The sequence below is a fragment of the Cynocephalus volans genome, chromosome 2, assembly GCF_027409185.1.
Source record: "Cynocephalus volans isolate mCynVol1 chromosome 2, mCynVol1.pri, whole genome shotgun sequence".
NCBI classification, from domain to species: domain Eukaryota; kingdom Metazoa; phylum Chordata; class Mammalia; order Dermoptera; family Cynocephalidae; genus Cynocephalus; species Cynocephalus volans.
In genome coordinates this window covers 55592345-55611740 of record NC_084461.1, presented here as the reverse complement: position 1 = coordinate 55611740, position 19396 = coordinate 55592345, and the positions used below count along the sequence as shown (strand labels likewise).

The window sequence follows — 19396 nt, the reverse complement described above, 5'->3', positions numbered from 1 at the left end:
AGGGAAGACACTGGAGAAGCAGAGAAGGGAAGCCTTTGAAAGATGAAAACTAGCAGGAGGCTCTTCAGAAGAAGGAACCACATGGGTGGAGTCAATTGGTACCCTAAGTGCCAGCTATTAGATCCAAAGAAGATGGGCTTCACTCTACCCTGCAAATGCTTGTATCTGGCCAACAATCACATGGCACAACAGCCAGATTCCAGCAGTTAAAGGCAGACCAGAGAGACTTTTTTTTTTTCCTGGCACTTGTCACTCATTGGATGCTATCTGCATTGAAGATTTAGATTAAATTAATATTACTGGCCGTATGCTCTGTATGCTGTGGTTGTATAGTGTTGTCTTGGTTGCTAGCTACTTTGGATGCTGTGGTTAAGAAAATTGTTGCCTTAGCCACCAGCCACATTTTTAGTACAAGCTCTGACTTTTTAATTTTTTTCCCCTTCTTCTTTTTCAGAAAACTGTTTCTTGGGTAGATATGATGTGCTATACCAATAGATTAAATTAACTAGAGGTTGGTTAGCCCATCAATCACAAATCACATTTATACCTCTCTTTCTTTACCTTAATGACTCACTCATATGTGATTATAAACTGCCCATTTATCAATTGAATGGTCTAGGACTGAAATGATGGGTCTTATGAATACATGTGAGAACTAGGTCTTTCTCCTGCCCTTAATGGCTCTCACCCCCATCTTTCTTGGTTGATAACATATCTCCCTTTCAAGTTATATTCAAGTGGCAATTTCTGTGCATTGAGAGTGCCCTCTTTCTCCTTTTAAAATGAAGTGCCCTGAGAAAAGCAATATACTGCTAAATATCTTGTTACAAATGAGTTTGTAATATTATTTAATTCTCTGAAAGAGAAGAGAGGTGGGACCAGATGAGAACATTGTGCAGCTTATAAGGGGAGTAAAGGGACTGGAAAGGAGGCAAGAAATGAAGGGGAGCTACATTCTCTAAAGTCTTTGCTCAAGATTGGCTCTGGGACTGTAAATGTTTCTCCCTTGAACCATCACCATCCTGTAGAATAAGAACAGCAGATGAAGAATTCCATTCAGGACTCACTTGCCATTTGGTGGGCTTCTTGCTCATTTTCCTGTGGTATATGTTTTTTCAAAATGTCATTAGAAGCCATTGCTTGATGTGTAGTTAGAGCAGATTCAAGTTTAGTACTCTTTCCTCCCATTGTGCAAGAGGACCTTTGGTAAGCAAATAGATCTCCTTTAACTTTTTATTATTGGCAGAAAATTAAATATAAAAACTGACAAATTTAAACTTATAGACAAAAAGTGAAGGTTATGTTTTCATGTTAAGAACCATCATATTTGATTCTTTAATATCAAAGAATCAAAAGATAAGCAAATTAAAAGCTTCTAAACAGAATATACCCTTTTTTAAGTGTGGAAGAAGGACTGCATTAAAAAAAGTACACAGTTTGCATGCCAGTAATTTTAGGTGTTTAAGAGTAAAATATGAGTGCCATTTTAAGTTTGGCCAATTAAATTCTGCAGAATATCTGCCTGTCTCTAGGGAATATAGATACTAAGCCATTAGAATTTCTCAATTAGGTGTACACTGTTAATCATATGGACATTTTATGCTTTTGGTTATAAACTATAAGTCTTTAGATTTGAAAGCATAGTGGTTTTGTGTAACTAGATGTAATTATTCCTGACAGGGTTTAAAACAAAACTTTTTAGCAATGTCTTACAGAGTACTTTCAGAGAAGCTGTGCACAAGAGGCTTGATCATATAAAAATATCCTAAATTCAGTCATTTATCTTGTTGACTTAATTTAGTTATTTCCAGTTGATTTATATTTTCTACTTTCCAAAGTTAAAAGCTGCATTTTCCTTAATTCAAAAGTATGTTTTAAAATCCATCCATTTAGGTGCATTTGTTTATAGAATTGTCCTGTTGCTACCGACTTAAAAAGAAAAAAAAAAGTCTGTAAACTTGCCAAGCATGGGGGTAAAAGTTGGGAGGAGATTTGTATGCTGTTGGAGGAAAATAGTAGAGTGTTGGAGGAAGATTTGGAATAGATTATGGGTATAGTCAGTTTTTGAGTGTGAAATGCCACACTGTCTAATATAACATTCTAGAAAAAAGTTAATAAAAGATGAATGCAAGGAAAAATGCATCTTCATAAAATATAGAGCAACTTAGCTGTTTATTCAAGGAGTTTAATTTTTACTTTATAGAAAAACAGCATTCTGAAATTATGAGGATGAAACGAGCCCCCAAATACTCTTAATTCCTAGTTTTTAAGAAATCTAGATGGCATGACCAAAATTGTCAATTTGTAAATCTTAGCACTTAGCCCAATATCTCACAAGGACAGTGCCTTGTGTTTAGTAACTATTCTCTGTTGAACGAATGAATGAGTGAATGAATGAATAACCTGTCAATCATATTTAGCTGGCAGTTTTAGTTTCTATATGTATGTAATTTTAAAATTAATTACTGGATTCTACCAAATAGTGAAATAGCTCTAAAAATAAAGATCTAGAACAAATATATGGGATTATGAGTAATTTTTATTTTGTTCCTTGTGGTTTTGTGTATTTTCCAAATTTTTAACAATAAATGTTATGTAACAAGATTTTTTCAAGATATATACATGACTAGAATTTAAACTAAATATAAATTAAATTTTAAATGAACTATAAGTCTCACCTTTACTAATTAATATCTCATCTATGATTCAAATTGCAGAGGCCCTGCTTTTACGTTAGTGGCTACTTTTGAAAATGAATGTAATTATAGTCCTACAACAGTTCTAGGGTTAATTTAAAGGAAGTAGAATTTTATCTTAACCTGTAGAAACTTATTTAATGTTTCTTCCACTGAAACAAAGCAACATCACTTCCATTTTGTAGTGTTGAAAATATTCATTATTTTCTGAGAAACAACCAAAATACTGTACTGAATGCCAATGTTCTTATATTGTACAAGAGTATAAGAGTATAGTTGTATTTGAATGACTTTAAAAAAATAACCATGCTAACCTATAAAAACAATCCCCAGCTCTCCCTGATAGAAGCAAAATATTGAACCAGGGTGGATGGATAATCTGAACCACTGTTACAGTTGGTAGTTGAATCCTATGACTAATGGTAGAGATATCTGTCTAGGTGGACCACATGGACTTAATCTGCCCACTGGAATGACACAATGGGGAGATATCTGATGAATATCATGGAACATCTGTGAATGGATCACAGCTATGTCTGAGGTGAATCATTCTTCCCTCAAAAATCTAAAGTTTAATAGTTAAAAAATTCCAAACTGTTGCCATCACATAAACTGGGTCATTTGGCCAGTTCTAGGGGTTGGGACTGAATGAAATATATACACTGAGACATTTTTCTGGTACGTTGTTTGGCTACATTTTAGACCCCTAAATTTAGAAAAACCTAAAAACTTGTTTTTGAAGGTGATCAGCAAGAGTCTTGGGTCATTACAAGCAATAAAAAATACCTTCTTTAAATGCTCACCGCTATCATGGAGGTAACAGGATTTAAATCTCATGAGCTTGGTGAATTAATAGTTTTTCCTGTCAGTGTTTAAATTCAAAGGGCTTAGTTAAAGGTATACATAGCATGGTAACTAACTACTACCTACAGAAGTTCCATGACTCTTAAGGTACCTTGGGGGAAGAGGCATTTGCTACCTAGCTCTTTAGATGACGGTTTCCTTCACTGAATAATCCTGTTTTACATGGGTTCCCCTAATTTGTGATCAAACTCTTTTTTTAGGTTTCTATTGCTTTAAAACAACCAAAAAAAGAAAGAAAGAAAAGAAAACTTTAGGATTGTGTGGGATTAGGTAGGTATGAAGCTGTGGTTTCCTGGATACTGCTAATGCTGCTTTTACCACTCTTTCTGGGTAATTTAGCCTACCCAGAAAGTTTATAGGGATGGGCTGGGTGAGTGGGGGGATATCTTAGTTTGTGCTTTTATTTTCATTTCCAGGATTGGCTTGTTACCTCTATATGATCTGAAACATTTAGCATTGCCTTGTAGTTTGACTTGTTTCTTCTTGATGTCTTGATATGCCTGTCTTTGCTTCTTTTGACTCCTTTACACTAAAGAGAAAATGAGTATGCATAAAGTCTGTTCACCAGGGATGTTTACAAATAAGGGTGTGTGTTTGTGTGTGTCTTTGTATTTTGTGAAATGTGAGCAAGTTGCAGTTGATATATTTGCCAATAGATAATAAACATATATATAGAATTTTACAGATTTTATAATGAGAATTTTTTTAGGTGTGGTAAATAGGTTACATAGACTAATTTTTAAGAATGGGATAAGTATTTTGTAAGTTAATATTTGAATGAACTATGTATGTATGTCTTTGACAATAGTATAATCTACAGGGGACCATCCCTGTTAGAGCAAATAGACTAGTTGGTCACTGTCCAAAAGAGGCCTACTGTAGTCTTTAAATTCTCAACTTTATGGGCCTTTAGAGATATAAATATATAATGGGGAAAAAATGAAATGTGTGGGTGTGATGTGCTCCTAATTGATGGGGTTTGTCCTACAAAATATCAAAAAGTAACTTTGTCCCTATTGTTTTATTTTTAAATAAATATATAGTGATTGTTTTGCATTGAAATGTATGTTCATACATTTTATCTGGTGACATTTTGGGATATTAAAGCCTGGGTTTTTTTGTTTGTTTTTTAAAGGAAAGCATGAAGAAGACTATACAAATGGGTGAATACTAATTGTTTAAAACTACGAATAGTTTCTTTTCTGTACTTGAAACAGTTATGTTTCTAAATATGAGAATAACAATTTTGCCTAAAATTTTAGTGTAATGACCAGGATTTTTCTCCTTTATAGAGAAGCAGTCAAGTGTGTCTGGAACAAATAAGAGCAGCGATCCAGTGAGGCTGATTCCCCACAGAAGAAAGCTGCACAAACCTAACTTATTGGAAGGTAAACTACTCTTCAATTAATGATGTCCTCCTTTTCTCAAGGTGTTCAAAGACAGGAGGTGGTCTGTAAAAGGTTGGATGACAACTCCATTGTCCAGAACAATTACTGTGACCCAGACAGTAAGCCACCTGAAAATCAAAGAGCCTGCAACACTGAGCCCTGCCCACCTGAGTAAGTAAGAGAAAAAAGTGAGAATTATTTTCTTCAGGTTCAAAGAGAAAAACATCATGCATTCATATTTGGAAACATGACACAAATAAGTCAGGCTGAGAAAAGGAGAGAAAACCTCACAGAGGGTGGAATTTTGATGTCCTTTTCACTGAGCAAAGATTTCTATTTATCCGTGGGTTTCAATTACAATCTCCTTAAGAGCAGGAACTTCAGTGGATTTGGTCCTGGCAAAGTGCTGAAAATTATCATATTTCAGCTCTAAGACACGTATCTTTTCACATTTAACATCTCCCTGAAATTAGGATTCATCTTGCAATTAATAAAATGCAGTGATTTGTTTGCATTCTTGTCTTTTCTGGATATTTATCCTAAAGTTCTAAAAACTTTTTGAATGGTTTGGGAATATTCTGGAATGGAATATAAGTGCTTTAATTTGCTGACCCAGTTTTAAGTTCTATCATCCCATCTTCCGAGTGTTGGGCACAGACATAGAGGTATACTTCAGTCTCTTTCTGTTGATTAATGTAGCAATTACAATTCACTATAAAGGAAACACAAGGAGAGAGCCCATTCATCATAATGATGGCTTTAAAATTAGACCTGCTGTCGGTGAGCCACACTTTATAATCTGTAAGAACAGAAAGATTTCTTGATTGAGCAAAAGGCAGTGATTATGTGAAAAAAGACAAGAATGCTGAGTTATGATGATAATACTGATCTTTGTAGGGATTTTGCTGACTGACAACTGCAAGACAAAACGTGTGAATGGCATTTCATTCTTGTTTGAGAAATCAGATTAGCCATTATCCCCCTGATTAGCTAGTTATCCCAACATGAAATTGATAAAGAAAAAAAGAAAAAAGCAAATAAATTTATATGTCTCAAGCTCTCTAGAACTGGAGAGGAAAGCTTTATAATGAGGTAATCACCTTTCTAAAAATGACCACAGTGTAGTCACAAAAACCTGGAACTTACAATGGATAAAGAATCCAGGTTCCTAATATGGTTTAGCAAGGCACATTTCTTAATATTTGTTCCAAAACAGTAATACCTTATCCAAAGTCAGGGTCTGCCTGAACGTTTGAATCTTAAAGGCAGATAGATAGTCCCTCGGAAAGGTTTAGGATAGTGGCTACCAAATAGGGAGTACAAGGAATCTGGAGTAATAGAAGTTTTTATTCTAAGACTTTTGTAATTTTATGTCTGTTCTTTTCAAAATGTAATAACCATGTAATTAATTCCTTAGAATCCAGACATGGGAAAGTATGGAAATGTGACCTATCATATGTACTACAAAGACAAGTTATCTAATTTTTTGTTATTTTCCTCTTTTCTGCCAATTATTTTTATAAATTTATCTCAAGAGAAACTGAAAAACTATGTAAAAAAAAGTAATGCTCAAAATCCACAGGCTAATTTTGTCCCTTGCCATGTCTCCAGTAACTTCAGTATATTTTCATGTAATTGTGAGTCTTAATGCATCAAGTTAATTCTCTGACATTCTGGATTTTAAGTATTATGTTTGGCATTTGATCAGCCATTTCAGGCATCTGGGTGGGCCTGGTCACACCTGTTCTATTTTGGCCTAAGCTTTTTTGTTTAAACTTAAATGTCCAATGTCCTTAGAAATTTCAGTCATCAGACATTCTATCCCATATATTCTGGGTTGGAGTATTACATCAAAGGTTGTTTTTATTTTTTTTTTAAACAGTTTAAGGATAATTGACATATTAACATACTTTATTAAAATTGTTTTCTATCTCCTTTCCTTTTGTAGTTTTGAAATAAAGTTATTCTATTTAAATTTGGAGGGGGAGGGGGGCAGAATTCAAAAGACAGAGATAAAAAGAATATGGGAAAGAAAATTTAGTCTGACAATTTTCTTTTTTAGAAAGACATATGTACATATTTAAAATATTACTCATATTAGTCCATTTTTTCTTAGCTCCTTTTAAATTTCTTCTTTATTCCTTTGAATTCAGACTAGGAAAAAGGAAATCTTAATTCTTCAGAATGGTTATCATATAAGCTCCTCAGCTTACTTTGGTTACACCCTGATAAACCCATTGTAAGTTGAAAATATCATGTCAGAAATACATTTAATACACTTAACATACTGAACATCATAGCTTAGTCTAGCCTACCTTAAGTTGGGCAAAATTATCTAGCAACTCATTACGCTGTAGAGTATCAGTTTATCCTCATGATCCTGTGGCTGACTGGGAGCTCTGGCTCACTGTCACTGCCTAGCATTGTAAAAGAGTATCATATGGCATATCGCTAGCCTGGGAAAAGATCAAAATTCAAAATTTCTACTGAATGCATATTGCTTTTGCACCATCATAAGATTGAAATATCATAAATCGAACCATCATAAGTTGGAGCTGCCTGAGATTCCTAGTAGATATTGATATTATAGAGATAAAAAAAACCAGAAAAACTATTTAATTTAATAAACTTTAAATGAATGTGGAAGAAAGGAGATAGATTTTTTTCACATGATGATGTGATAGGCAGATAAGCAAAAAGATGAAAATAAGAAATACCTGTAATATCACTGTTAATATTTTGATGTATATATTTCCAGTTTTTTCCTATGTATATACATAGGCATGTGTATATAATAAAATGATATTACAGGCTGAGCATCCCTAACCTGAAAATCTTAAATCTGAAATGCTGTAAAATCCAAAAATTTTTGAGGGCTGAAATGACACTCAAAAGAAATATTCATTGGAGCATTTAGGATTTCAGATTTTTGGATTAGGGATATTTAACCTGTATGTATTCTGCAGATATTCCAAAATTAGAAAAAATCGAAATTTCGAAACACTTCTGATCCTAGGCATTTCAGATAAGGGATACTCAACCTGTATACTACTTATGATGCTTTTTTTACTCAGTTCTCAACATATTTTGAACATTAAATATCTTCAACAACATTTACTAGATAGGTCATTGTTTATTTAAGTTGTTGAACAATTTTGGCTATATTCTAGCTTTTGATCCCCTGTGATACCACAGTATTAACCATTTTTGCTACTAAAAATTTGCTCTCCATAATTATGCCCTTATGCTAAATAAATAGGAATAGAATTTCTGGTTCAAATGGAAGCACATTTTAGTCTTTGAGACATATTGTCAAATTGTTTTCCGAAAAGATTGTACAAATCTTTCCCACTAACAATATCGAAGAATGCCGTTTCCCTTAACTAAACAACATTAGGTATTATTATTTTTAAAACAATCTTTGATTATTTTATGGGAAAAGGCCCTGATATCTAATTGCTATTTTATTTTGCATTTCTTGGATTGCTGATGAGGCAGAACACTTAAAAATTACATTCGGTGGCTATTTGTACTATTGTTTTTGCTATTCATCTTCATAACCTGTCCCATTTTTCTTTTGAAGTGTTTATCATTATGTTATGAATTTGTATGAACTCTTACTTTACCTGTGTTCCAAATGTTTTTCATACTTTGCCATATGTCTTCCATATTATTTATGGTGTTTTGATCTATTTTTACTTATAAAATATAAAAATATTATTTAAGAAAACTATCAAACTTTTATTTCATTGGTTTAATGTTTAGAAAGGTTTTACCTACTCTAAGATTATACTTTCAAAGTTTTTTTTTTTTAATGTAAATTTTATCTGAAATACATTTGCCAGATTTGAGGAGGGGAACTATATTTATTTTCAAATATATTGTTTTCCCAATACCATTAATTTAAAATCCTAAATGGTACTTTTTATCAGAAAGTATAATGAAATATTTTAAATGACTTTAGTTATCTTGAGAGAATTTGTAAGTACAGAATAGAAAAATAGAGGACAGTAAGATTTGTCTTTGTGTAAAGAAAATGACAGGGGACTAGGAAGAAAAGACAAAAGGGCATTGGTAGAAAAACAATAATAATGTTTATTTGGAAAACTTTGAAGGTCCAGAGGAGTCCTTGCTGGGGAAAGTTAGTGTGCTCATAGGAGCAGCTCTTCTATGAGAAAGAGTAACAGTAGTCAAGGTAGAGAAGTGACGAGTGAAAATAGTGGGATTCATAAAATAAGCTTAAATAACTGGAATAAAAAAGAAAAGGAGGAGTTAATATTAAAGGATATGACTGATAGGAAGTTCATGCCCCACCATAAGAAAAGGCTGTAATGCTGAGTTAGAATCCGAAGAGGAAGGCCAAGACTTCAGTTTTTACCATTGCTATCTTTTAATAGCAAGGATATTTCTACCTATGACCTCATGTGAAAGATCTTTGAATACTAAATATTATTCCTGTATGGTACTGTGGTTTTTAAATTTGTGAAAATCAGAGAGGGGAAAATAACAGAGAACTGTATATTGCAATAATACTGTGACTAAGAATTAAAAAATATTCATGAATCAACTGCAATGTGGAAGGCACTGTACTTGGGAGAAATGGTTCCTTTTCCTAAAGATAATCTACTTGGACAAATACATACAAAAATAACTATAGTACGACACAAAATGTGATAAAGTCCAGTAGAGAGTTGTAAGCAAAAAGTGCTAAAGGAAGTGAAAAGAGGTTAATTTCCATCCAGGGGCTAGGGTGTATTTAATGGCATCATTTATGGTATAATGTTTAACAATTATTTTGAGTCATTGGACCTCACCCATGGACAACTATAATCTGTTATTTTAAGTTTAGAAAAAGATTCATCAGTCCTCTATAAAACTCCAAAATTTAAGACCTGGTAAGAATCATAGAAATCATCTGGGCAGACTCTCATCATTTTACAGATGAGGGTGTGCTAATCCCTGGTGATGTTTTTCCCATTATACCAGACATCACTAATTTTGTAAGTTACAAATCAAATGCCTTGTGGCACTTTAATACATGTAATTTTGCTTGCTTTCATTGACACATTCTCAATTGCTGCAACTTCAGGGATGTTTATTACATTGATTTTTAAAAATTTAGGTAAACTTTGTGGAATGTTTAGGGTATAGAAAATTGTGCTTAATATTAGTTTCGCTTTCCAATTAGTGAAATTGAGAAATGAAAAATTTCTTTTTTTAACCAACGTTTTGGTCTTTCTTTTTATTGAAACATAGTTGATTGTACGTATCCGTGGGGTACAGAGTTGAATATCAATACCTGTGTGCAATATGTGATGCTCAAATCAGGATAATTAGTATATTCAACATTATACAATGTAATAGATTTTTGGTGGCCCTTTAGCAATTCTTCTCTCCTCTCTTCCCCCTCTCCCATCAGCTTTTTGTTCTGAAAATTTTTCTAAAAATTATTTTAAACCTAGGGAAAGTTTTAGTATCTTTTAAAGTAGACAACGGGTTATGTAGTTGAATCTCTCTTTGATTAAAGATGTTATTGTCAAATTCTAAAGATTTTTAAAAAAATTTTGCTATGTTGTGTGTATAAAGAGGGTTAATAACTAGACTCTTGACTCTGGAACAAAGGCTGGGAAATCTCTTTCTCTTTCTCTTAATCCAAATATTCAATATCAGTTTATTTTCATATGCTTTATCATTTTTCTAAAAATTAAAAAGCAAAAATGAGTGGAAGGGGAGAAACAGGGAGAAGTTAGCCAATGGGTACAAAATTCAGTTAGATAGGAGGAATAAATTCTGGTGTTTTACTGCACAGTGGGGTGCCTGGTTAACAGTTAAGTTTTGTATATTACTTAATAGCTAGAGGAGAGGCTTTTGAATATTTTCACCACAAAGAAATGATAAATGCATGAGGTGATTGATACATTAACAATCCTAATCTGATTACTATACAACATACATATATATATATATATGTGTGTTTGTGTGTATGTATGTATTAAAACATCAGATTGTACCCCATAGGTATGTATAATTACAATGTGTCAATTAAAAAAAAGGAAAAATAGTATTCTGGTTTTATGATGGGTTTTTCCTTTAAAAATATTCAGGTTAACCAAGGTTGGGGCAAAATTTTTTATAGTGTCTCTCTTATTTCCTCCTCCAAATAATATTATTGTTTGTAATGAGACTGAGACTAGATCAGATTACACAGGCTGCAGCAAGCCACTCTTATTTCAGACACTCAAACATGAATCCCACTAATTGTTAGCGTCTGGTGTATAAGAAGGCATTTGTGAGAATGAAGACAATTTGATCACTGGGTGTTGGGAAGAGCTCAGAAAGAAACAGCCCTGGGATTGTTCAGGCCAAAACAATTCAGCAATTAATATTACCAGAGAGGATTTCTGTGTTCATATTTTTACCACCAGATCTAGAGGAGGCAAAAAGACAGAGAAATAGGGAGAATGTCATCAGATGGCCATCTACGTGCAGAATGAAGATGAAGGAAAGAGTATGTCTTAAACTAGACAGGAGAATGAAGAAACGTAGACCAGCTGATGCAGGGGTAAAATTGCAAAACTATTTAAATAACTAGGGTGTGATTTCATCCTTCCGAGAGACATGGAAAGGGATGATATGATGAGCAATAAAGAAGCAACAAGGACTGAGTGTGAAGCCTGAAATCAGAGTTAAAGTCAGAAAGGAAATTGGGAGGGTGATTAGTACTTTTACTTCCATACATTCCAAGTTGAAGCCTAGAGTAGTACATCTAGGCTAAGTTTCTGAGGAGAGATGGTTGGCAATGAAAGAGGGGACAAAGAATAAAAAGGCAGAAGTGGCCCTGACCTTTGCAGCAAAGAACACCAGCACTGCCTGAGTCACTGCTGTTACTCTGGGCACCTGTGTTTAATTTGAGGGCCTCCATCCCTCTTACATTATGAAACCTAATGAGATCATGGCTGGAGGTGGTATGACTGAACTTTTTGTGGCTGAGTTATACACATTTCTGTTTTATCCCCTAATCTTGGTGGTGAAATCACTGTTACGAATTGAATCAGAGTTTCACTATGGCTGGCATGCAAGTTATTATTCTCAGTACACATTTTCCTCCTTACCAAAAATGGTACTAACAACTTGGGCTCATGTTCATCTGTGGAAAAAAGAAAGGAAGGAATATGAAAATCATTTAAAATCTCCTTTGGAAAATGACTGAACAGAAAAAAAAATAAGTTAATGTATGATTTTTTAAGTTCAGGATTAAATGAACACTCTTTAATTTTAGGTTGAAAATTTGACAAAATATATTTTAAGATTTTGACAAAATATATTTTAAGTTTGAAAAACTGGTTATGATATTTCTGAATGCTGGTTTTCCTCTATAATACAAATAATAGTCGCCGAGCCCGTGGCGCACTCGGGAGAGTGCGGCGCTGGGAGCGCAGCGATGCTCCCGCCGTGGGTTTGGATCCTATATAGGAATGGCCGGTGCACTCACTGGCTGAGTACCGGTCACAAAAAAAAAAAAAAAGACAAATAATAGTGAACAAAGGCCATTGTGTCTTAGATGACTAAATGCAGGCTCAAATTTAGGATACTAATACTCTAACTTCACTAAATTAGAGTATGTATTCAAAATTGGCACAGTGGAGCTATGCTCATAGAAATAGTAAAGAATTTGTTCTTAAACTTCTCACATTCTTCTTTCTGAGTAATCTCCCATTCAAGAGTATGAACATGTCTATTGAGGATAGTTGCATAATTTATAATCATGGATTGAAAAAAATGTCTTAAGAACCCATGCTTGTTAAAGATTCTACTATTCAGCAATGTTAAAAATGAAATTCAGTTGAAATAGCAATTGATGAGAGATCTAGTCCTGGTTTAATCATTTCTCTTCTCATGATTTTGGAGAACTGTTTTCCTAACACTGGATCTTACTTTCTTCTTCTATAAAACAAAGCCTTGAACATAGTAGTAGGCATCCAACAAATATTTATTAAATTAAATACAATAATGTATCAGTCAGGACTCTGGTTGCAAATAACAACACTTCACCCTGAGCTAGCTTCTACACATACGGTTTATGTAACAAAGCTGAGGGAAGTGCGAGGGTTGACCTAGTTTGAAGAATGGCTAGAATCAAGAACTCAAACACCATCAGTACTTTCTAGCTCCTCTGCATTCTTTTAAATCAGCTAGTTCCATTTGACAGAGGATATGGCCACCAGCAACTGTAGACTCATATCCTTATACGCCTTTGTGACCAAAAAGGAAAGGGTCCTTTTGTTCTAGTCATGATATAAAAATTCTAAAGCAGAATTCTCATTGGCCTGATTTGGATCATGATTCACATCTCTTGGACCAATTAATGTGTCTAGGAGAGGAGAGTGAGTCTTGCAGAAATACTACCCCCCAAAATCCTGAAATTTTATATATGAAAGTTCATTGATGGCTTTAGAGGAAAGGAGTGATATACCTTCAAATGTGAGATGTGTTCACTTTAAGACATTGAGTTTCTTCCCACATTAGCTGTGTAGAAGCTATTTTTAGAAGCAAAGTGTCTAAACAAGGGATTTCCATATTTTCACAGAGCTGGTGCAGGGCTCTACTCCTGCTGAAGGTTTTCCAAGATTTCCATGTCCTAAGGATGGGTACCTGGGCCTTCTCTGTCCCTTGTAAGGACAATAAAGGCCTTCTTCCTTCACACAGGTTCATTTCTGGGAGTTGGAAAACAAATTTCCAATTTAGGGTGGTTTTAGCATAAAATCCTAAATTATGGGTGTACCTGCTTCAATGTAATAATAATAAGAAGAATATCTGCTGTTTCTTCTTTGTTATATGCCAGACACTATGTTAGAAGCATTCAGTGGTGTGCTGAAGCCAACTAGTATTGGTTCTTGGGACCCTGTTATTAGCATATCTTCCTTGTTCATGTTTTGTATGTCAAGCTGGTAGCTTAAAATTGTTTTTACAGTTCAAAAATTGGCAAATGCCATAAATCAGAATAACCTCTCCCCATGGAAAGCCAGTGGTTAAACATTTATTGGCACACCATTGGGAGCTTTATATATATATTACCTTATTTAATCCTCTTGACAATCTTATGAGATTGCTAATTGTTATCCTCATTTTAGAAATTAATTTTTAAAAAGGAGAAAATGAAAAAAGTTTAAAAATACATAGCACATTGCTTGTTTGAACCTGGGTTCTGCCCGCTACAAAGCACATGCACTACGTTTTAGAAGCAACTGACAGTGAATGATCTTTTCCTTAACAGCTCTTCCACATGCCATTTGTCATATCAGCCAACATTGAAGTGTCAGCTATTCTAGGAAAAAGATGTAGTCCATTGATGAAAGTGCCCTTACACAGCTGAAAATCTCTGGATGCACTAAGGGAATGCTCTTCTGTGTTTCTTCCACTTCTTGTTGCAGGTGGTTCATTGGGGATTGGTTGGAGTGCAGCAAGACTTGTGATGGTGGAATGCGCACAAGGGCAGTGCTCTGCATCAGGAAGATTGGGCCTTCAGAGGAAGAGACACTGGACTACAGTGGTTGTTTAACACAACGGCCTATCGAAAAAGAGTCCTGCAACAACCAGTCATGTCCACCTCAGTGGGTGGCTTTGGACTGGTCTGAAGTAAGGAAATCTGAGGCTGTATGTTTTGAGATTTCTTAACTATCAATACCAAAGCATTTAATATTAAGGACACCTGAGCATGTGAGTGTCTTAGAACTCAACAAGTAAGGACTGCATAGCAGTGAATTTGGCCATGTTATATTTTATTGCTGCCTGTCAGGAAGTAAGAGTTTTTTGGGGGTCAAGGAAAACAATGAAATCTAGTCATCAATGTAATTAAAAATATATCTAAAGTAAATTTGAAATAACATTATAGTGAGTACTCATATAACTGGTTTTTCCTCCTTCTTACCATTGAGCAGCATCAGAAGCTCAGAATTAAAGATATGTTATTAAATATTGAAGTTCGAAAGGAGAGTCAAGAACCTTACTTACCCTGAAACTTACTGAAGACCTTGAGTGACCTTTTCAAGGATCTCAGTCAGAAGGCACAAATTTTTTTATATCTTTTTCTTCAAGTAATGTAACAGCCCAATTACATAACTTTAGATATGAATCTTTACCAATTCATTTATCACTTGTGATATAACAATATCTATGTATTTGAATTGCTTTTGTTGCATCTGGGGAAGAAACATGGAGCTGAGGGTTATAACATACCAAAAAGTCAAATTCAGAACTTACTTCACTTACATGGTCAGTGAGGAAGAAGTGACTAAGGTAATATTTTTCTGGCATACATTTGTACAAAATAGCCTAATATAATCCAGAGGCACTTAGAAAAGTGATTTTATGAAAAATGAGGTAAGAGGTAGTTAATTTTTGACTCTTCAGTATGGATGAGACACACTATACCATTCTCCACATTTCCCACAAAAGAGCTGAATCTTTCTGTATTGTCCATTAGTACTGTAATGGGTACTTGGCTATACAGAGATAATTCTTTCAAGTTAGCAAAACAGCATGCATTTCAGACTATTCTAACATATCCTGCCGGAAACAGGGTGGTACTTTCTTTTGGTATTTCCTATAGACTTCATAAGTTTGTCAAAAAACAAACAAAAAAATTAAAACGTTCTTTAGAAACCTCTGGATATAACTGTTTCCGCTGTGAATCTTTGCTTGAGTGGCCTGATTTTGCTGGAGGTACAGGGCTAAAAGAGGGACTGTGTTGAATATGGTACATGGAAGTAGAGATTCTGATCAATAGTGTTTATCCATGGAATCTTTGGCAGGAATTGGGAGTGTTCTCCTAAATTTCCTGGCCATACCCAAGCTTCAGTAATTACATCCTGCCTACCTAACTTTTATTTGTAGTTTCAGTCAAATGTGGAGATATTCTTAGTATTATTTAGTCGGTGGTTACAGAAAACAGTATGGACTCTTCTGTTCCCTAACAGCAGGTGCATTAACTCCTAAATTCATTTGACAGATAAAATCCATTGATAAAGAATAGACATTCTGCAGAGTTGTATACATTTTAGTGCCCAGGATCCTTATAGAAATCCATAAATAATCATTGATAATGATAACACACTTGTTATTGGAAAATCATAATGGGAGACCTGATGATTGACTGCAACAGCTTTAGCGTTTCAGCTCAAATCAGTAAGTACAACTGAGTGCTTACTAAAACACTAGTATAGGTACTATGGAGAATACAAAAGAATCCTGTAAGCTTGAGAAAATAAATATCCATGAAACAACTTGAGAATAATACAAGACAGTGTTTAGTAAAATGGTGGATTGTGAGGTATAAATGTATAACTAATGTAGAAATTCACAGCTGAAAAGACCATAGTAGACTAGAATAGGACCAGAAGGCTTTTTAGTTGATGGGAGTTGAACTGAATGTTGAGGGATATAGAATGTGAAGTAGGGAAGAGAATAGGGAAGCTGGCAAAGGTATTCCCGGTAAGAGAAACAACTGAACAGGAACACAAAGATGGTGTAATGAAAGTAGGGTGGCAGATAAGGATTTTTAAAGAGAATAAATGGAAGATAAGGTTGAATAAAGTAGTGATAGGTAATAGAAAGTCTTGAATACAGAACTCTGTACCATGCCATCCTTCATAAGAAGAAACAGAAGAAATTTCTGCCAACCACTAAAATACCAAAACTTCCACATATACAGACTCATTTCACTTTGGTCTCATGACGTACACTTTTCTGTATCATTGTATTTTTGTTTTAAAATAAAACAACCAAATATTATCACCTTGAGAAATTGCTTATGTATATTCCTGATATGCTTCCATTCCAAATACTATTTTAAGATTTTCTTCTGAATTCAACGTCACATAGGTTGTACTTAGTATTTTTTTGACTCTTATCTATCCAGTTTTTGAAGTGACTCACTCAAATGACTGTAAGAAGCTCTTAGGCATTCCTGTGGGCTGCCTGAAGAAATACATATGATGGATCTTCAAAAAGTTCATGGAAGAATTCATGTTGTATTTTAATTCAGTTTTTCCACAAACTTTTCGAAGTATCTTCGTATAAGCTGAGGGCACTTTTAATCACATTTCTGCTATCTTCTTTAAAATAACTGAGTCAAAGCTTAGGGGAAGGAAGTAGAGCTGAGAGAGGAGTGTCCATGTTGGGACTAAGTAGTCAGATAAAGCATTGGTAGCTGCTACTGTGTCTCCACAGATGACCCAGAAAAACTATTCTGGGATAAGCATAGGTCAAGAAATGCTTCTGTTACTGAATCAACGATTCTAGTTGAACATCATCTTTACCAACATCATCATCTTTTGTTAAAGAGGCTTCATACAGTCTCTCTTGTTTATTTTCCATAGGGGGTGTTGCACTCTCATGCTTCCATTTCCTTACTTTACCAGACAGCTCACCTCTTCCGTAGGTGGCTTAAAGATAAATAAGAATAAATAGCATTAAATGAAATAAATGTCTGAGTAGCTATGGAGAACAAAGTGAGAACAAGGAGCCTATTCTTCCCAGAGGAATGGAACACCTCCCACTAATGAAAAGAGGAGGTCCCAGCAAAAGAGCAGGCAATGTTCAATCTCTTTCATTTAACCTTTTGCAAATATTTCACACGATTTTCTTTTGACACACCCATAAAAACTTCCCTTACTTTCTGCCCCCTCCCCACTTGCAACTATCAGCTTTTTGAGCTCCGCTAATCACAAGGGTGAGGTTCAAGTGGAGAAAAAATGTTGTAGCAAGAGGAATTTACCCTTTTTGACCCTTTCCTTTTCTTTGCTGGCTACTCTAATATAAAATGTCTATTGTTGTAAAGCCAGCAATCATTTCCCCCACTGGTTAAACCCACCCAGTGCTTATGGCAGAAGAAAAAAACCCAAAAACTAAATTACCATGGTGGAAAATAGCTCATCAGCAGCCTTTTGTGAAACAAATGAGGCCACAGTTTTCCCTTTTCTATAATCTGTCCTTACTCTTGGGATCAACCACGCTGTATTGGACTTTAAATGGTTTTCTGTACTTGCCCTCACTTGGCAAGTAGATCTTGAAAGCATTGCTGCATACTGTGGATGGACTCCAGCAGTCCTAACTTATTCTTTTGATGTATCAGAATGGTTTCTTTGACTCCTACAGAGTACCCGATGAAAAATGTCTGCTTCTTATATACTTACTTTTGGACAAGTGGATAACTGGCATCGTGCTCCACTGATTGTATAGGACTTACTTTTTGGTAGCATTACTTATGAAGGATGGGGGAGGGGAATGTGTTTGTTTAAAAGACAATTGTGACATCACTTTGCATACTCCTTGGTTCTGGTCTGGTCCTATGATTAAGTTAAACCTAGATTAAATTAAACCCACCTCTCCAGACAGAACTCAGTATAACCCAAAATGTTAATGTTTCTGTCCTTTACAAGTGAAGGCCGAACTGTTTTCCCTGATATGGTTTCAAAACTTTTTCCTACAAAATATACTTTTGCTTTTTCTTTCTCACAGAATATTAAGCTAAAGCATAAATGCATCTCTTATAAAAATCACCTACTGTATACCACTGAGATGAAAACAAAAAACAGATGATCTGGTCAGATTTTAAATAATCGTGAGATTCCAATTGTATGAATAAAAGAGGAAAAAATAGGTACTTACCTGAAATAATGAGAAATAGTTTTATTAAAGAATGGATTGTTTGTTGAAATAATATATTCCACCCAGCTACTTAATGGTTTATTATGAGAAAGAATGGGACGGATTTTGATATTTATAACTATTCTTTAAGAAATAAATTTTTATTACTGAACCAGTATTCAGATTTCTAATTATTAGTAATGGATTTTGCTACATACTCAAAAAGCATGCAAAAACATACCCTTTACATTGGTATAGATCAATGATTATCTCTGGAGAATGCTCTGAAGCATTCGTGATTGAGTTAATGCCTATTAATCATGTAGCCATGGCTACTTCTCATTTTTCTAGATTTTCTTACATTTTTAGATAGCTAAATAAAACTGAGGTTGTCAGGTGAAAAACATTTATCAGGAGGGTAAAGAGAGGCAACAGTAGAATTTAGGCTAAAGAAAGCCGAAGGAAGAAGAAAAAATAAAAACAGAGGACGTCTCTGCTTTAACATCTCTGATGTAAGGCCAGAAGGTTTTGCAGATAGAATTCTACATAGAGTGAACCATGTCTTGGGGGCATTCCTGCATCTTTATTATTTTGTAGGAGCAATTTTTAAACATTTAATTCTATAATTACCCTTATGAAGGACAATATTTGCAGAGACCAGAGTTGAGATTCTACCTATAGATGTGTCATACTCATATTTGTGGCTAGATCTGCAGGGCTCAGGCCTGATGTATTCATGGATTAGGAATATGGCAAACATGTAGTTTTGAAAATCCAGTTGATTATCTCTCTACTACTGCT

At 34.6% G+C, this 19396-nt stretch overlaps 1 protein-coding gene across 1 annotated transcript in view; it reads left to right on the top strand.

Annotated features, from left to right (window-relative positions):
- Positions 1 to 19396, top strand: part of ADAMTS6 (ADAM metallopeptidase with thrombospondin type 1 motif 6) — a 271483-nt gene that overhangs the window by 226109 nt on the left and 25978 nt on the right. Inside the window, exons 20-21 of the mRNA XM_063087265.1 lie at positions 4990 to 5119; positions 14380 to 14584. Coding sequence (XP_062943335.1) covers positions 4990 to 5119; positions 14380 to 14584 — 335 coding nt within the window. The remainder of the gene's footprint in view (positions 1 to 4989; positions 5120 to 14379; positions 14585 to 19396) is intronic.